Here is a 17,028-nt window from a genome sequence, read left to right as displayed (position 1 = left end):
ACACCTCACTCCAGGAAAAAATACTTGAAGGGTGGGACCCTTCAAAGCAAAACTATCATATGACATGTGTTTCTAACATGTTTTCTAAGAAGAAGAATACTATGTATATATCATATGTCTGGTATTGTCCCAGATGTAATATATGTGAGCAGAACAACAATGTAATTCATATATTAATACATCATACTCACTGTGCATGACGCTCCGTTTGCCTCTGCAGAACTACACCAAAGCCATGAGGCGGTTTGTGGGGGAGCCGGTGTGGAAAGCTTACAACCGGCCCGCCGACGACTTCGACGCCCGGCAGAAGTACTTGGCTTCTCTGCAGGAACCCGGAGAGAAAGCTGTGTGATGCTTTCACCGGGACCGGGCCCTAAGGGTGATTCTGGAGAGCAGGGGTCTGCAACCCGTTTTGAAATGTTCTTCTTAAACAGTGTGCCGTCGCTGACACTGTGTGACACAAGTAACAACAAGTAACAAGTGTGTGTGTGTGTGTGTGTGTGTGGAGGGGATTCTCATTTATTCAGTTACTCAATAGACAATTTGACTTGTTATAGTAGGAAAAGCATTCCTTAAAAAAAGTCCTATTTCTGGTATTAAGTATAATTGTGAGGTATTCTATCTGAGTTTATATAGTCATCCGTCATATTCCAATAATATATGAGTCATAAATATATGGGGTCATTCTGCTAATACATTTACCTGCTAGTACTTTGTACTAAGCCTAAATAAACCCACTGCTACTTATAAGTAATACAAAAAAGAAGATCTCTCTTTATTTATTAACTACTCAATTAATAAGTTGTGTCATTGTTTTGAGCAGTGACGTAACGTTAGCTAACGTTATAGATATACGACATACAACTGTGTAACACAATGCATCTCGTTATGCAGACAGCGCAACAACCAGATATAACGTTTTGAAAACTGTGGCCAGACAATAAGTTATAGTTAAGAATATAGTTATGAATTGACAGCACAAACACGTCCGACACGCGGGGTGACTGCACTCAACAAACACGGAGAACTAAACATCTTACTGACCTCCCTTATCGTGAGACCGAACATATTTAAAGTACACACTTATGTGACAACCTAAATTAACATCAACCTTTGCAGGGTGTGCGGCACCAGCGGGCCGCCATGTTGGTTTCGATTATCAACGTCGATCAACAGACCCTCCCACCAGGCGAGTGGGCTCAGCAGCATAATCATAATAATACAAAAAATGAAAAACATGTGCATATTTATAGATGAATCTGTCAATGACGCAAGAGTAGATCTAATGTATACATTTATTAAGATAATTGTACTTATTTTAATGCTAAAACCATGTAAGGCCCAAGTGATTCCTTTGAAATAGGACAAATCCTCCGTGGCCTCATGCTGCATGGTGGAGAGTCTGTGTTCAATAACAGCAGCATGTGTATGAGTGAGTCAGCATGTGCCAAGGAAGTTAACTGTTTTTTATGGAAGCCATATGAATTAGATTTTGGGAAAAGGAGTAAGACTTGATCTGGGTGGTAATGAGAATGGATACATGCCACCAAACAGGAGTCAGGGGAAGGATCAGAGCTACATCTTTAACTAAAGCAGCGTTCATTGTGTCAGGCCTCAGTGGTATCCATGATGTGACTGCTTAGGGGATCACATTAATGGGAGTCATTTTCGTTTATGGACTCCAGTTGCTGGTCAGAGAATGATACATGTTAATAAAGAACTAGTAAACAATGCTGGCTCTGCAAAGGAAAAACAAAGAAAGTTTGATTATCATCCACCAAAGGAAGTGAGAATTTAAATGTGTTCTCTGTCATAACTAAATGAGAGCTGTCGAAGTTGTTGTCGTGTAATTCTCGGATTTGACAAACCCATTATTTTAACATCTTGAATAATTCATGTGTGTTCGGCTCCATGAAGGTCCATGACCTCGTGAAGAAGAGTGCAGACAAACACGCTCCAGCAGAGGACAGCATCACACCGCTCATGATAGACACAGTGTACAGGAAGAGCTCTTATTGTGGCGGCACCCCGCCACAGGTGAGCCACAGGTGAGCCACAGGTGAACCCGTATGCTGAGGCTGATTGGGGTGCAGGTGTCCTCTTGTCTATTCATGTTGAGAGTTTTGAACTCTTTGAGTTTCAAGACAATTTATCTTCTTTTTTTTTTAAGTGTTGACGACATTTAATGGCTTATGAGCACTTTCATGTACGGCAATAGATAACTGTCCTAACTTGAAATTGAACATTCTGATTTGGACATTTTATTGTGAATAAAGAATATTCTTGAGAGTTTCTGTCTCAGTAGAAAGTGTTGGACACCACCTGTCCTGAACACACATCTTTGGAAAGATTCCCACCCTCCCTTGTATGATCTACTGTTATCACAACATGTTTTTTTAATGTAAAATTGCAGTGCAACTTGTTTTCATTTTATTAATCAGCTTTTCTTTAATTTGGCTTTTCATTGTAGGAATGCTACGTTCATGTTGTCGTTGGTCAAGATGGAGCTTATATTTGCTACTTCACATCCTGTTGGAGTGGTTTGTGTGTAACACCGTTAACCTTTTTTTAATTACTATTTGACCCCGAATTCAGTTTGACATAAAGTTATCATGATTGAATGATAGCAGATGTTTCTCCCAACTGGAGCTACGTTTTTGATGTTTTTGGGATGTGTGTTTTCTGGTTCCTGTTATTTGTGACCCTACGTTTTACTCTAAACTAGCCATCGTACAGTTCATAAAAAGATCAATATTGTCACATACTCTGTGACTGTAACATATAGATAAATAGATAGATCCCCTTTTCATTTTTGTACAATTAGTAACTGACTAACTTTTCAACAATTGAGTGTAACACCAATGCCTTCCAGGAGAGAGACTCTCTGAAAATATGAACCCATATTGTTATACACATTTTTACAATAACATATTTGTGTTTAGTTCCCTGGAACAGTTGGTCACAATTTTGGGTTTAACCCTTGACAGAAATTGTCACAATATTTTTGGGAATAACATAACAAATACTGCATCCAGTGTCACAGATTGTGACCTTCCGGTGAGCCTTCTTAGCCTTTCTCTTCTTCTTCAAAGCTGAAACCCACACCTTTAAATGAAGCTCATAATCCTGAGTCGGTAAATGGAACAAAAAGACGCAGCACGTGACCACTTAACAGCGCCCCCCAGCGGCCATACGGTGATTCACAGATTCTATGCCGGTGCCGAGTTTCCAGTCGGACATATTTAGCGAAACACACAACTCGGTTCACGTGCTCATCACGTCTCAGCTGCTGTTGAAAAGGTGAGACATATGAAACATATTAAATACTGCATGTGGACCGAACTGCAGCTAAACTGTCACTGCGCGTAATGTGCCAAGAGCGGCACATCAAAGCTGCGCGCGCCGACGTCCGTGTTTGCTCACGAGCAGCGAAATACCGTCAAACAGCGACACTGTCGCAAATAGAGACCCCTTGATTGGGCTGAAAGTACACGGGTTTGATTCATAATCCCGCGCGCTTTCGTACTCCTTGACATAAAAAACACATTTCAGACACTTTTATACTGAGTTTTATACAGTTGGGGGGAGTTTGTATATGCAAGCATAGCAACGTCACAAGTCAAGCTAAAGTAGTCACAGAATATATGTCTGTGCTGATGACACCGTTTTCTAAATGTTAATTAATTTTAGTAGAGCCGATGTGACAGCTTTTTTAGCCTAGATTGTTAGCAGATATAGATTGTATAGCGTGTATAATAATGGAGGAATAAGACAACGTGGGGCATCACTTCAGTTTCAGTGGAACTCTGTTATAAGTAAAACTTTATTGCCACATGTCAACTTCAGCTTGAGCACCTCTAATTGGCTGTTCTATTTGTCCATCAAACAGTAACATAATTAACTGTATAAAGCCTGCACATGGCTATATATATATATATATATATATATATATATATATATATATATATATATATATATATATATATATACACACATAACATTTGAGAACACAGTTTGTGTATGTTAACATGGATGAATGTTGCATAATATGTGAGTGTTGCTCCATCAAACCAAAGTGAGACCAGACTATTGATCCTAAAGCATCTGAAGAGAAATGCTAGTCTGGGGGAAACTTTTGTAAACAAGAGTTTTGTTAAAGGGTAACGAATGCATTTTTCAACGTGGAGCCTATACATCCCCTCGTAAATGGGGACAAGACTGTTTGAAATGAGGTCAGTATTGTTGTATCGCTCTCTTCAAAACCACAAGACTCGCAGAACACAGACGTGCATACATACAACCCCCCTTAAAACACATCTAAAGTAACTCTTTCAGTTATTTGTAAACTTAGCACAGCTAACGTTGGCTCGTGTTCACATTATTCATACCTTTATTGAACCTATGTGGATGCTTGAGTGGGCGTCTCCATTAGAAAACCCCTTCACGCAGATGAGTCGACCTTTAAGATTGAAGTCAAGCAAACCTCTGGCTAGAACGATGGAGTGGCAGATGCCCTGTCCAGGGGCAAATGTTTTTAAGATGTTTATTTGTAAAAGGAATGCACCAAACCCGATACATTGTGGCCCGCCAGTAGCAGAAGTAGCCGCATGGCAAATAGTTTCTCCAGTACCTCCGAGATTCAGCCGGATTTCGGGTTCAGCATCCCCCCCCGATAATGCTCTCTGAATTCTGTCTCCTTTTTTTTCAGATCACAATGCCAAAGAAAAGCAAAGCCAAGACTGCAAAGAGAGGGAGCAGCGTTGACGAGCAGCCCCCTCCCAAACAGAGCAAGGTAACGCACATGGACACCCAATCGCCCCTGTGCTTCGACAGCCCGGCCCGCCTGTTCGAGAGCCTCATCCAGCCCATGGGGACGGAGCAGTTCTTCAGCGAGTACTGGGAAAAGAAGCCCCTGCACCTGCAGAGGTCCGACCCCGACACGGCCTCCTACTACCAGTCCCTGTTCCAGCTGGCCGACCTGCCGAGCCTGTGCTCCGAGGACCTGGAGTACTGCAGGGACGTCAACGTCGTGCGCTGCATCAACGGCAAGAAGAAGGTGCTCAACAAGCAGGGGCGAGTCAAGAGCGGCGCGCTCAACAAGAGCTTCGTCCAGAACAAGGCCACCATCCAGTTCCACCAGCCGCAGAGGTTCAAGGTGAGAGAGGAAGTTGGAGAAAGTCCTCTTTACAAATAGATGTTATTTTGTATATGGAGAAAAAAATAACAGTGTACAGTGCTTTTGGGTGAAAGAGACAGTTAAATAGGAATTGGTAAAAGAAACCGGAAGCTTAGCATCGAAATGTGAGCTCTTAAATAGGAACAGCTTCCTGTTTCAGTGTTCATAACAAGCTGCAATAAACAGGCAGCGTGTTGCTTTATCAAAGCAAATAGAAGGTTAGCACTATTAGAATATCAGATGATTAATCCCAGTTTAAACCTCCGGAGAAGAGGCCCACTGAGCAGAATGCAGAGGGCCCAAAGGAAACAGATTCCCAAAATACTTAGAGCCCAAATGCACCGTAGTGGCTCCTTAATGATCGAGAGTAACTTGTGTTTCTCTGGATTGGAGGAAAAAGGATATTTGCGGTAAGAAAACAGTTTTTCCAACATCAACTAAACATTTATTATATTATAACAATTGCTACTTTTTGGGACACAAATATTTCAAATATTACTAACACATTTGGTGTTCAAATCTATGTTAAAATAGATATTATTGAAGGAAATAAAAAGTAAACATAAGGTTTGAGCGTCAGTGTGTATAACGCATGAAAGGATGAAAGGAATCTCCCATGTCTTTTCTGCTTCATGGATCGTGGCTCATTATATGAATACTTTCTGTCATATTCATGTAATGTTCTGTAACTGTGTTACGTTCTTCATTCTGGTCACATGACATCTATTGCTTCTGTCCATCCGGGGAGAGGGATCCTCCTCTGTTGCTCTCCCTCAGGTTTCTTCCTTTTTTTCCCTGTGAAAGGGTTTTTACTATCTTCTTTTGGGGAGTTTTTCCTGATCCGATGTAAGGTCCTGGGACAGGGATGTCGTGTGTGTAAAGCCCTCCAAGGCTAATTTGTGATTTTGGGCTATACAAAATATACTGAATTGAATTGAATGTAGTTTCCCTGCGTGGTCAGGACGAGCTGTGGAGGATCCAGGAGAAGCTGGAGTGTTTCTTCGGAGGCTTGGTGGGCTCGAACGTCTACATCACACCACAGGAGTCCCAGGGCCTTCCGCCGCACTACGATGACGTCGAGGTACGCCACTCAACCCGCCGCGGGACTCATTCCAAAGCCTCCTCTTATTTATAACACCCGTAGTCCACAAAAGGTCCATGACTCCACCCTTTAATCACTCAGTCAGACTCGAGCTTTCTTAAAGGACTGCAACCATTTGCTTGAGTGAACTTGAGCAACGCCAGAGTGTGTTAGTAGCTAGTTCTTATAGCTGTCTAATAAGCGTAGGGGGATACAAATGAATGAGCAACGCAGCAAGGAGGTCCACTCCAAGTCGCAGCAGTAAGAGACTCCACCTGACTCGAGTGCCACGAGGCTGCAGGGGCATGAAGTCCTCGCTGTGCCTGCAGTTTGTGCACAGAGGTCTCAGGAAGATGTGTTTTGGTGATCATGCTGATGTGGTGCTCCTCTCCCAGGTATTCATCCTGCAGCTGGAGGGGCAGAAACGTTGGCGCCTCTACGCCCCCACTGTTCCTCTGGCAGCAGAGTACAGCCTGGAGTCAGAGGAGAGGATGGGCAGCCCGACCCACGAGATCCTGCTGAAGGTGCAGCACCCTAACACTATATATATATATTCATTCATTCATACACAAAGCTTTTTACAAACGCCCAGCATATAAAATGTGTTTTCCGTGTGAGTGACTTCCTCTCCTCCCTCCTCAGGCCGGGGACCTTCTGTACTTTCCCAGAGGAACCATCCATCAAGCCAGCACCCCCGCAGGAGTGGACCACTCCACCCACTTGACTCTCAGCACTTACCAGAGAATGTATGAGAGCTCCTCGTCCACGTAGCATTCACTGTACCGCCGTGCCCATTCAGTGTTGAGTGACCTGCGTTCTGGCAGCGATCAGACACACACACACACACACTCACACACACACCTACATATGCACATAAAACAGAAGAAAATCCCTAAAAAAAAAAATCAGCTTTTGGTCACACTTCTGCACGTTAAGCTCCAACCAAGTCTTCGCTCCCAGTATTTTATTTCTAATCTTTGATGAGGTGTGCTAGGTTTGGCCTCAAAAGTAATAGAATATAATTAGTATAAAGAGATGCTGTCTGCTTTGAATAAAAGAACTACGATCAATACAGCAGAGGACAAAGTCAATAGCATATGGAACATAAACAGATCATCCTCTCTGGCAGAGCTTTTAAAAACTAATTTTCATATAAGAAAATTAGTCGGATCATCACTAAAGGGTCCTGTAATACATCACTCCTCCCTAATACAGAGTAACTCCACATGACATCGTGACAGGACTGCCCTGGCCTCTGTGGGTTGGAAGATGCTGTTGTGTGTTCTTTAGAGCCGAGCTGCTGGTACATGGACTGCACCTCCATAGTGCTTTCCTTCCTCAAGAGATAAAGGCTCATTCGCACGGGCCGATAAATGGATTAGTCCATTAACGGTGACCGTGTGTTCCCACAGAACAGCACATTTGGTGCAGTAACGGCTCGTCTACTCCCACCTGCACCCGGACCAGCAGGGGTCTGGTCAGGTGGTCAAACCTCAGTCCTTCCCCCGTACCCCGTGTCTGAGTGCTGCTGCTTTTGAGTGTGTGACTGTGTACAGACGGGGAAGACAAACCATAAAGAAGTGGGTTGGCTGATGATGAGTGTCCCAGTCTCTGATAATCTAACCTCTCATCCTCTCTACCCGTCTCTCCCTCAGGTCGTGGGGAGATTTGCTGTTGGACATATTTCCCAGCTTGCTGAGCGACCGCAGCAAGACTGAAGTCAGCCTGAGAGAGGGCATGCCCAGAGGACTCATGCTGGTAGGGCTCTTTGTTTGTCCGTCTGTCGCTCTCTGAAAAGTGAATTATGATAATATAATAATAATAATCTTACACACGACACATTTAAACAAGGGCAAATGGACGATAAAAAGATGCTGAGCTGTAGAAGTGGAACTTTATTCTCAGTGTGTAGTAAAGAATACTGAGCAAATCTGATTAATAATGAATAAATAAAGGTAATAAACAAGCGATCAACGATATATCAAAATAATAGTTAGAGGCAGCTGCTCAGAAACGCTTTGAGCACAAATGTCCACCTGGAGTGACCTCAGAAACAGGTTTTTGAATTATTAATAGGATGAAGTGACGACAGACATGGATTGAAACTGCACGAGGCGATGATTCTAGTTCATACTGGATCCAGAATTCAGGCCTTACAGCAATGTCGTGTGACTTCTAGTTCATGTATTTATTATTAGAGGGTAAACAAACATACAGACCTGCAAACGCTGCACAGGAACCGCCGCATCAGCGTTTATGATTCACCACGCTGGACACGTCTGGGTTTGTAGGGCCACGGGGAGAGCCCGGACACCGGCAGGACGCTGGCCGCTGGCCTCCGAGCGCTGGCCGACGAACTGGAGAACGGGACGCGGGACGTCCGCTCCACTCACATGAAGAGAGACTTCATCACCAACCGACTGCCACCGCACGGCCCGCAGGAGCTGCTGGAACCATGTGAGCCCTTTGTGCTTGTTCGTATGCCTGCAAACTACGCGCTCTTGGATAGAGTTCACTTTGCCATTTTGTGCACATCTGACACACATCTAACTGTGTGTGTGTGTGTGTGTTTGTCTCTCACAGCTGGGAAGATTCCTGCCTTAGAGGATATGGTGTGTTTGAGGTTTAAAGACCATATGGTGATGACGGTGGAGTCGAGGCAAGAGAAAACAGTAAGTCTATCAGATATGCAGACAAACTGAAAAGACTGAAGTAAGTGACATGCTCAGCTGTGTGTGTGTGTGTGTTTCAGGATGAGGCCACAGAGCTGGTGGTCTTTGTCTTACACTCTTTGAAGAACCAGAGGGAGATCCACATGGTGGGTGACAGCTGTGACGAAGAGGAGGAGCAGGAACTCTCCAGGGTAAGCTGCTGGAGGCTGTTCTCCTCGCTGTGCAATCCTCTTCATGCTCCTCAGTTGTTGTTTGTCTTACTAAATCACAATGATCCACCAAGAAATGTTCGACACTATCCCTGTGTCCCTTTTTTATTGCCACGTATGTTTTGTTTATTTATATGTGTTCTGTTTTTGTTTATTTATGTTCACGTATAGTCTTTTGGGCTCAAGTCTTTCATTATGTATCTCTGGCCGGCACATTGTGTTTCTTTACCTTCTGTGTGCCTTTATGAATATAAATATAGACATCAGGGATCAGGTCTCCTGCAAAAAAGAACAAGAATATCAAGCTCATTTTCATGTTCATACTTTTGGCGTCTACTAGATGTTTACGTTGTGTTTTATCTTTTTCACACTGTGTCTGAATCCGTGGCGGCCGGTGACTCCACATTGAGGCGGACAGGAGCTCCCCACTGCGTCGTGCTATCTTACACCAGTTGGCTGCTTATCCCTACTTTCTTTTTCAAAATGAAACGCAGCATCAGAACTAAGATGTTATCAAATCAATCTGTAGAAACTGAGCGCTACTAAGGATTCAGAGGTGTTTCTGGGGGGACGGGGGGGCGTGTCCGGCTGCTGAGCCCCGTTAATCCTAAATTACAAACCAGTTGGTCGTCTTGTTTTGAATGTAAAATGTGGTGCAGGCGGGAGACGAGAATGTTGTTTTTGAAGGGCTAAACTTCAACAAATCCTTCTTGCACATGTAGGTGCTGTACCGGCAGTCCCTGATGCATGTGTTGCATGTATGACTGTCTGTTTGAGAACCTCTTCTTTGTCTCTCAGGGCCTGCAGTTCCCCCTGTCCCACCTGCAGGCGCTGCAGCAGCTCCAGCAGGCCGAGCAGCTGGCGGTGGCCCAGCTCCAGCTGCCAACCCAGGAGGCCAAAGTCAGTCTGGTCCTGGCCCTCTGGAGCGAGAGCCTGCTGGTCGTGCTATAGCGCAGCACGGCGTCGTCATATCACTGAAGTGAAGTATTAAATCCACATCTGTTGATATGTATGAATACCTGCCAAATATTCCTCTTTGTCTGGTGTTTTTTTTTATTTGTATCTGAATAAAGCTGCCCCGCCTCCAGCAGTGCAGATGTCTTTATGGAGTACCGCTCCACCACCAGCTTTTACGATGGAGAGCTGAAGTGTTCGTGTTGATGTGTGTTGAAGTCGCGCTCGCCAGCGTCTGGCTCTCAAGACGGAAGCATGTTTCCTCTACAGCGCTGGAACTGAATATCATCCACACCTATGAAATCAACTCTAAATCAAAGCTCTATTCTAAATTCATTTCCCCAAACTTTGTTGCTGTAATCTCCGCGCTCTAAAAGCAGTCGAGCCGTGACCTTCAGGGTGGATTTTCAGTCACATAAGGGGTCAGCGGGACTCCCACCACAGGTTGTGATTCATCCTTGATATTTGATACGCGACCTGCATGGTAATATATGATTGAGAGGCATCGTGCTGTGATTAGATTTCTCATCAGTTTAACATAAATTCAGTGGTGATTGCTGTGAACAGGAGGTCTGTGTTATAATATAGCTTTATAAGATGTGTTCTTAATTTTATTCATCTTTTGTCTTGAAGCATACAGGATGAGTAATATTGCTATAGTTCTCAATTTTGTCTAGTCAGGATGATGCAGTTTCAGTTTGAACCTCGTGGACATTTCTGGTGATTATGTATCCAATTTTGGAGAAATTATTAAATTAAGGCACCAGTAAATTAATAATGCAAAACCGTTTTGCAAAAATGTTCTTGACTAACATGGCATAGCTTATACCACATAGTCTTGACCAAATAGTTTCCCATCCTATGATGTAAGGAGAGAGGTTTACCTTTACATAACACATACCTGTTGCTCCACATGGGGGTGTGGTTTGAGGGATAATTATGAGTATAGAAGTTTCTGCTTCTGAAAACATTTTTAACCAGAATAAAATGTCATTTGTTGACTTGTAGTCTGTTTATCAAAAGCATAACTTTTAAAAATAGTATTTTCCGCTGGCAAAACGAAATACAAATGTGTAAATGTTATATCTTAGTTAACATCTATTTAAAATGCTACTGAACTAGTTGTATCATCGTAACAAGGAAGGTATTGTGTTGTAGAATTTAGGCTCAGAAAGGTATTGATATACAGTGTGTTCAAGATGTTAAACAAAACGATCAAAGACGGATACGATGGAAAGAATCGTACAGGAAATTGATCATTGTGGATAAATGCAGCTCCCCCTAGTGGCCACAGTGGGAAGACACTGGTAATATCATTTTAACAGTTTCTGATGCTTGGGGATTCATTTCTTCTGTTCTAATCCAAGTAGGCCTGTGATGAATATGGTACATTTGAAGGATTGACATACATTTGGAGGAGTGTAGGCACAGCGGTGCACCGGCTGCTGGTTATAAATAACATGAAGAATCACCGCTTTGGGGTTGTACGCCTCCACCAACTACTCAAGTTGCAGTTTACATCCGTGTCTGTCTACAACGTCATCACTTCATCTCATCTTATTACACATTTGTGTGACACGAAGGACCGATAAACCAAAACATAACTGCTTTCCAGCCACGGCAGTTCAACGTCATTGTTCTATAGTTCTGTAACTTGAAGATTACAGCCAGAGATGGGCAAACGTACATCACAATCTATTTTGATACAAAATACCCCTCAAATAAATGTATTAAAATAAAATACTGGTGCCAGAAAATGTAACAAAAATAAAATACATGTATTTTGTATTTAAAATATAGAAAATTTGTTTCTGGATTTTCCGTTTTCTCACAATTTGCTATAGAGTAGTACACAAAGCTCTGGAGAACCCCACAAAAAGGAAGAACAGTCACAGAATGTCAGTGTAACTAAGCAAAGCTCAAGTATAAACCTGATTGATTATGTATATATATATATATATATATATATATATATATATATATATATATATATATATATATATACATAAATTGGCTTTGTATTAACAAGAACATATTCATCACATATGAATAGCATCACACATTAGGCCTATATATACTATAAAAGCAAAATATAGAATTAAAACCAGTTGTACACAGGTAAAGAGCCTATATAAATTACTGTACGTCAGGTTCTGCACAGAAAAACAAATACAAATAAAAGCTAAATAGTAAATCAATACAAAAGTGAACTAAACAAGTGCGTAGCCTACTTCTCTTTAGCTGTACCTTGGTAGTCTACTTCTTTCTCTCTTACATTGGCCAGTGGCATGGTAGGCCACATAGTTCTATATTATAGTTAAGTGTCTCTTACAGGTTCACACTGACATCTTTATGACATAATAATCCTTCCATTTTGGTTCTTGAGACACAACCACTGAGTAGCCAGTTTAGTTGCCTTCAAGAACAAATAACTTTTCAAATATTTCTGGTCTCAACCGCCTCATGTGCAGATTATTATTATTATTCCTGCAAACAGTCTCTCGAACAAAAAGAAGCTTGATAAGTTAAATGTTTTTTGGTTCGTGGAGAAAGTATTTTGAGTATTTTAAATACAAAATTACTCCACTCTAAAGTATTTTGTTACAAATTACGTTCCATTTTTTGTCGGCCCTATCAAATACAAATTATAAAATACTCAAGAGTAATTGAAATACGTATTTCAAATACAAGTAATAGAAATACTGCCCATCTCTGCTTACAGTGATATCAATATTCCCTCATGATCTCACTGTAAATATTCTTTACATTACGAGTGCTAACTAATTTAGCTTGGGTGTGAATACGATATCTCAGGAGAGGCTGGAGAGAATTTCTCCCAGTTTTGCCACCAATGTCCAACTGGCCTCAAGGACGAACTGTTTGGATGTTGTTGCTATGGTAATAATGTCAAAGTTGCACAAACGTCTAATAGGATAACATGTTTAAATTAAAGGTAGTCTGTAATGGACGAACAGTCAGAGTGTATTACACATAGAGAACGTCCTCGTCAGAACATGTGAAGCTCAAGTCCCTTTAAGGAGCTCATGGAAGGACCTGCAGACTTGCTGGAGGTAAAGAAACCACTATGGTCTGCACACAGCTGGAAACTGCAAAAGTCATATGACATGATTTCTATGTTTGAATGATGTGTGTGTGTGTGTGTGTGTGTGTGTGTGTGTGTGTCTCCGTCCTCCAGGAAACGCTGAGGGGCAGCTGGAGACCACAGGGAGCCTCATCAGCAGCTCCAGTCACCTCGATGCTGGACGCACTCGCCGAGTAAGAAACCATTACAGCAAAATATCATTTCATATTTCTTTCTTTTAGACTCTTGTTTTTTTTAAAGATATTATCAGCCATTTTAGTCTTTTTGTACTGATAGTACAGATTGTGTCGGATGAAACCAGGGGGGTTACATTGCAAGTGTCAAAACAACTTTGACATGTCTTTTTTATTTGTATTTAATTTTATTGGGTTGCCAATTTGTTAAACTGATAGACAGTGATGGTCTCCATGTAAACATTGAGTATGTTTGTGACTTAAAGACTAGACTGAATGAACATGGTAAAAACATTTTTTTTATTTATCAAATTAGATACCAGTAGGTGAACTATCTGACCGACTAATCTATGACTTTTTCATGACTTTGTTCAACATTTTATAGGCTTTTTACATGCTATACTATGACTTTGTTCTGACTTTTTCCACCCACAATACTTTCTTACATGACGTTTCTATGACTTTTTCGGACAGGCGACACTACACGATGACATGAAGTTGTTAGACTGTGGGGTGACGGTTTGAATAACTCGCCAACATCATAAACAAATGTCCAAATGGATTCAACTGACAAAGAAATAGAAGTACCTGAAAGAAAAGGAAATGTGGGAAGTCTTGGGAGGCGAAGCATCCCGCCAACGTGCACATGACATATACATGTCACATGTTCATTATTGAGCTTAATCAATAATTCAGTATCTTAACCCTAACCCTTTATCTTTATTACTTAAAAACGTAAAACATATTTTCACTTTTCGACCTCACCGAAGTCAGTGTAACACATTGATAATTCTTAAATTCATCCTTTTACTTTCTTATAGTAAATTGGTAGTATTAATTATGTATTTTAAGCTACTTAGACCTAGTATTAAAAATACATTTTACAAGGTTACATTTGAAGACATTACTATAACTTTATAATATACATTCGCCCAATACATTTTTTAATTAAACAGAGAATGAACACATCATAATGTAACTCATTGGCTGTTATTATTTCTCTTCCTGCCAACTTCAACACATCTTCGTTGCGTTGAATGAAGGCCATCAGGGCCGATCTCCAGATCACATGCTGGGACTGAATATTGATCCACAAAAAAAAAACGTTGAGACATTTCTTTATGCCAATCTATATTATGACATTTGTTTATGGCCTTTTTACATGGCATATCATGATGGTTTTTATTTTTCAGGTATACTATACTTTGATTTTGACTTCCAAATGACATACAAACGTTTTATGACACTCTACTTACTGAAACAGTGCTCAAAGTATTAAGACAATATTTCACTTCCAGCATGCTCTGCTGTCCTAGATCTGGTCTCACGGGGAGCTGCTGCTGCTGAGCCTCCCTGTGGCTCTCCAGCTGCTGCACCAGGACGGAGAAAACAACATCACACATTACAGACGCATTATTAGTTAGATTTGATTCAGCCGGAGCCATGGGATATTAAATCATCCATCTTTGCTGACTGCATTGCGCCTGTCTTACCCTCGGCTGTGCATAAGCATCAGGTTGTGTTGAAAGGAGTTGTTGTTGTTTGCCAATAGCCTATGTGAGCACAACCTTGCACAACCACGGGCATATATATGACCTTTTGCTGTATTTCGTATAAAATATTTGTCGTGACCAGCAAAAAAGGATCTGTTTCTGTGCACATACACAGCTTCCAATTCAAAATGACACTCCTGCCCGAAGGCATCTTGTGGCGGACCCGTGAATTGTAATTCCATGGTTATTAATAATGGCGCCTCAGCCAGGGACCCTTTCTGGGATCTGCTCTCCTTCAACTTGTCAGCGAGGACACCGACTACTTTCCCTTTATCTGTTCACAGACTCACACTGTGTGTGCGCCACATCAAACCAGATCACGGCCATTGTTACCTGACTTCTTTTCTAAAAGGACAATCACTTGTTTTGCTGCCCACAGCATTCTGGGACCTGTAGTATTGAACCGCCAGTAGATGCTGAAGCGTGGAGAATGGCATTAATCCTGTAAGGAGTAGGCGGAGGGGTATTCCGCTGGTTGCAATCTGCAAGCACACCACTAGATGCCACCAAATCCTACACACCGTCCCGTTAAACCTGTAAAATTGGGAACAGGAGGGCGAGCGCTACGTTGCCGTGAAGATACCGCGGGTCGGGACGACGTTATTAGCTGTAACTGTAATGTTAGCGCATCGCAGAGCGCCGATGATTAGCTTGCCAACGAGGCAAAAGGCTGCTAAATAGTTTTGTAGCAAAGTCTCCTGCTTAGATTTACATCAGTGAATTTGAGCTTTGGGCCCAGATCTAGAATCTACTGTCCTGTAATATTCTCATGACTTTATTTGGTGAAAACACACATTCATTCAACACAGAAAGAAAATTGTATTCCGGTTACGCCAGAATAAAGATGAATGGAACATTAGTGGTAGCATCCTGAAGGCCTTTCCTGACTGGTGACTCTCTCGGTTCATCTGCAGTCTCCACCTGGAGTGATGATGTCACTGGTTGAACTTTGTGCTACAAGCATCAGGCTGTTACCTGGTAACCGCAGAAACCTTCCAGCTTGTGTCCACCAAACCTAACGTTTTCATTGAACTACATGAACAAGTTGTAGGTCACTTAATGCTTCTCTCCCATAATAACTCCCTCCCTTGTTGTTTCTTTGTGGCTCATTACCAGGATCACGCTTATCTGGCAACATGAAGACAACCTACAAATATGAATGACCATGTGACGATCAAGACTTTTTTTTTATTGTTCGAGAAATACGCTTCATTTTTCTTTCATTTCACTCATTCACTTATGAAACCTCAGCTTCTGACACCTGTCCGTCAACCCGTGAGCCCGAGAGCACACATCCATTTAAGAGCGTTGTAAACGAATTAGACTCATTTAAGCAGAGTACTGCTGCGCTGCTGTGTTGCACTCTGTGGTCAGAGGGCACCACTTTAACGGCGGAGGGTTTGTGTGGGAACTAGCCTACAGACAGTTAACCTTGACCACATGTTCCAACACTCCAAATGGACCCTGTAATGATCACCAAGCGTAATGACTGACTGCTCTTTGGCAGGAATGCACTATGAATATACACCGCTGCCTTTTTTTTGTGTGTGTGGAAAGAGGTGTGTGGGGTGGTGTGGGTCTTTTTTTTACGCCATAAATTTGTTTTGTGGCTTTCAGAAAGCGGCAGAAAATGGTTTACATCGACCGCATTATGCGCGTAAATGAAACCCGGTTTCCACAGTTTAATGCCTGACAACAATGCCGTAAATACTCTCCTTCAAAAACAAATGATTCATATCGTGATTCAAGAATTTAGGACAGGGGAGGAAGTGCGCTGACATTCCTATGTGGAGGAAACTGTTAGACATGTCATGACATCAGTACTGACAGATTTGCATGGTTTGTTCAGGTATAAATCACGAGGAAGGAGGCTGCAGTAATGACTAAATTAGAGAGTGCAGGATTTCTTTAGTGACCCAAACATGAAATGTGCTGTTTTTCTCTCTCTCTCTATGGCAACCAGCTTTCCTTTACGAGTCCACTGACACAACCAGGCCTCATTAATCAACTGGTTACCATTGCAATAAAGCAGGGTTAAAAAATCCAACAAACACGTGAACCAAATCAGATATTTACACAATACCAGTTATTAACTTGATTAATAAAT

The 17,028-nt window shown here is 42.0% G+C and overlaps 1 protein-coding gene across 1 annotated transcript; it reads left to right on the top strand.

Moving 5' to 3' along the window:
• Positions 1 to 4,714: 4,714 nt before the first annotated feature.
• riox2 (ribosomal oxygenase 2) lies at positions 4,715 to 10,089 on the top strand (the record flags this gene model as incomplete). The annotated part of the gene is made up of 9 exons (XM_079214149.1): positions 4,715 to 5,155; positions 6,138 to 6,257; positions 6,653 to 6,781; positions 6,900 to 7,003; positions 7,913 to 8,015; positions 8,549 to 8,714; positions 8,841 to 8,929; positions 9,010 to 9,120; positions 9,937 to 10,089. 9 exons carry the CDS (start codon positions 4,715 to 4,717, stop codon positions 10,087 to 10,089), a joined length of 1,416 nt encoding a protein of 471 aa, XP_079070275.1.
• Positions 10,090 to 17,028: the final 6,939 nt, after the last annotated feature.

This window comes from Taurulus bubalis (assembly GCF_910589615.1).
Source record: "Taurulus bubalis genome assembly, chromosome: 2".
NCBI classification, from domain to species: Eukaryota; Metazoa; Chordata; class Actinopteri; order Perciformes; family Cottidae; genus Taurulus; species Taurulus bubalis.
This window is presented reverse-complemented; position numbering and strand designations above follow the sequence as displayed.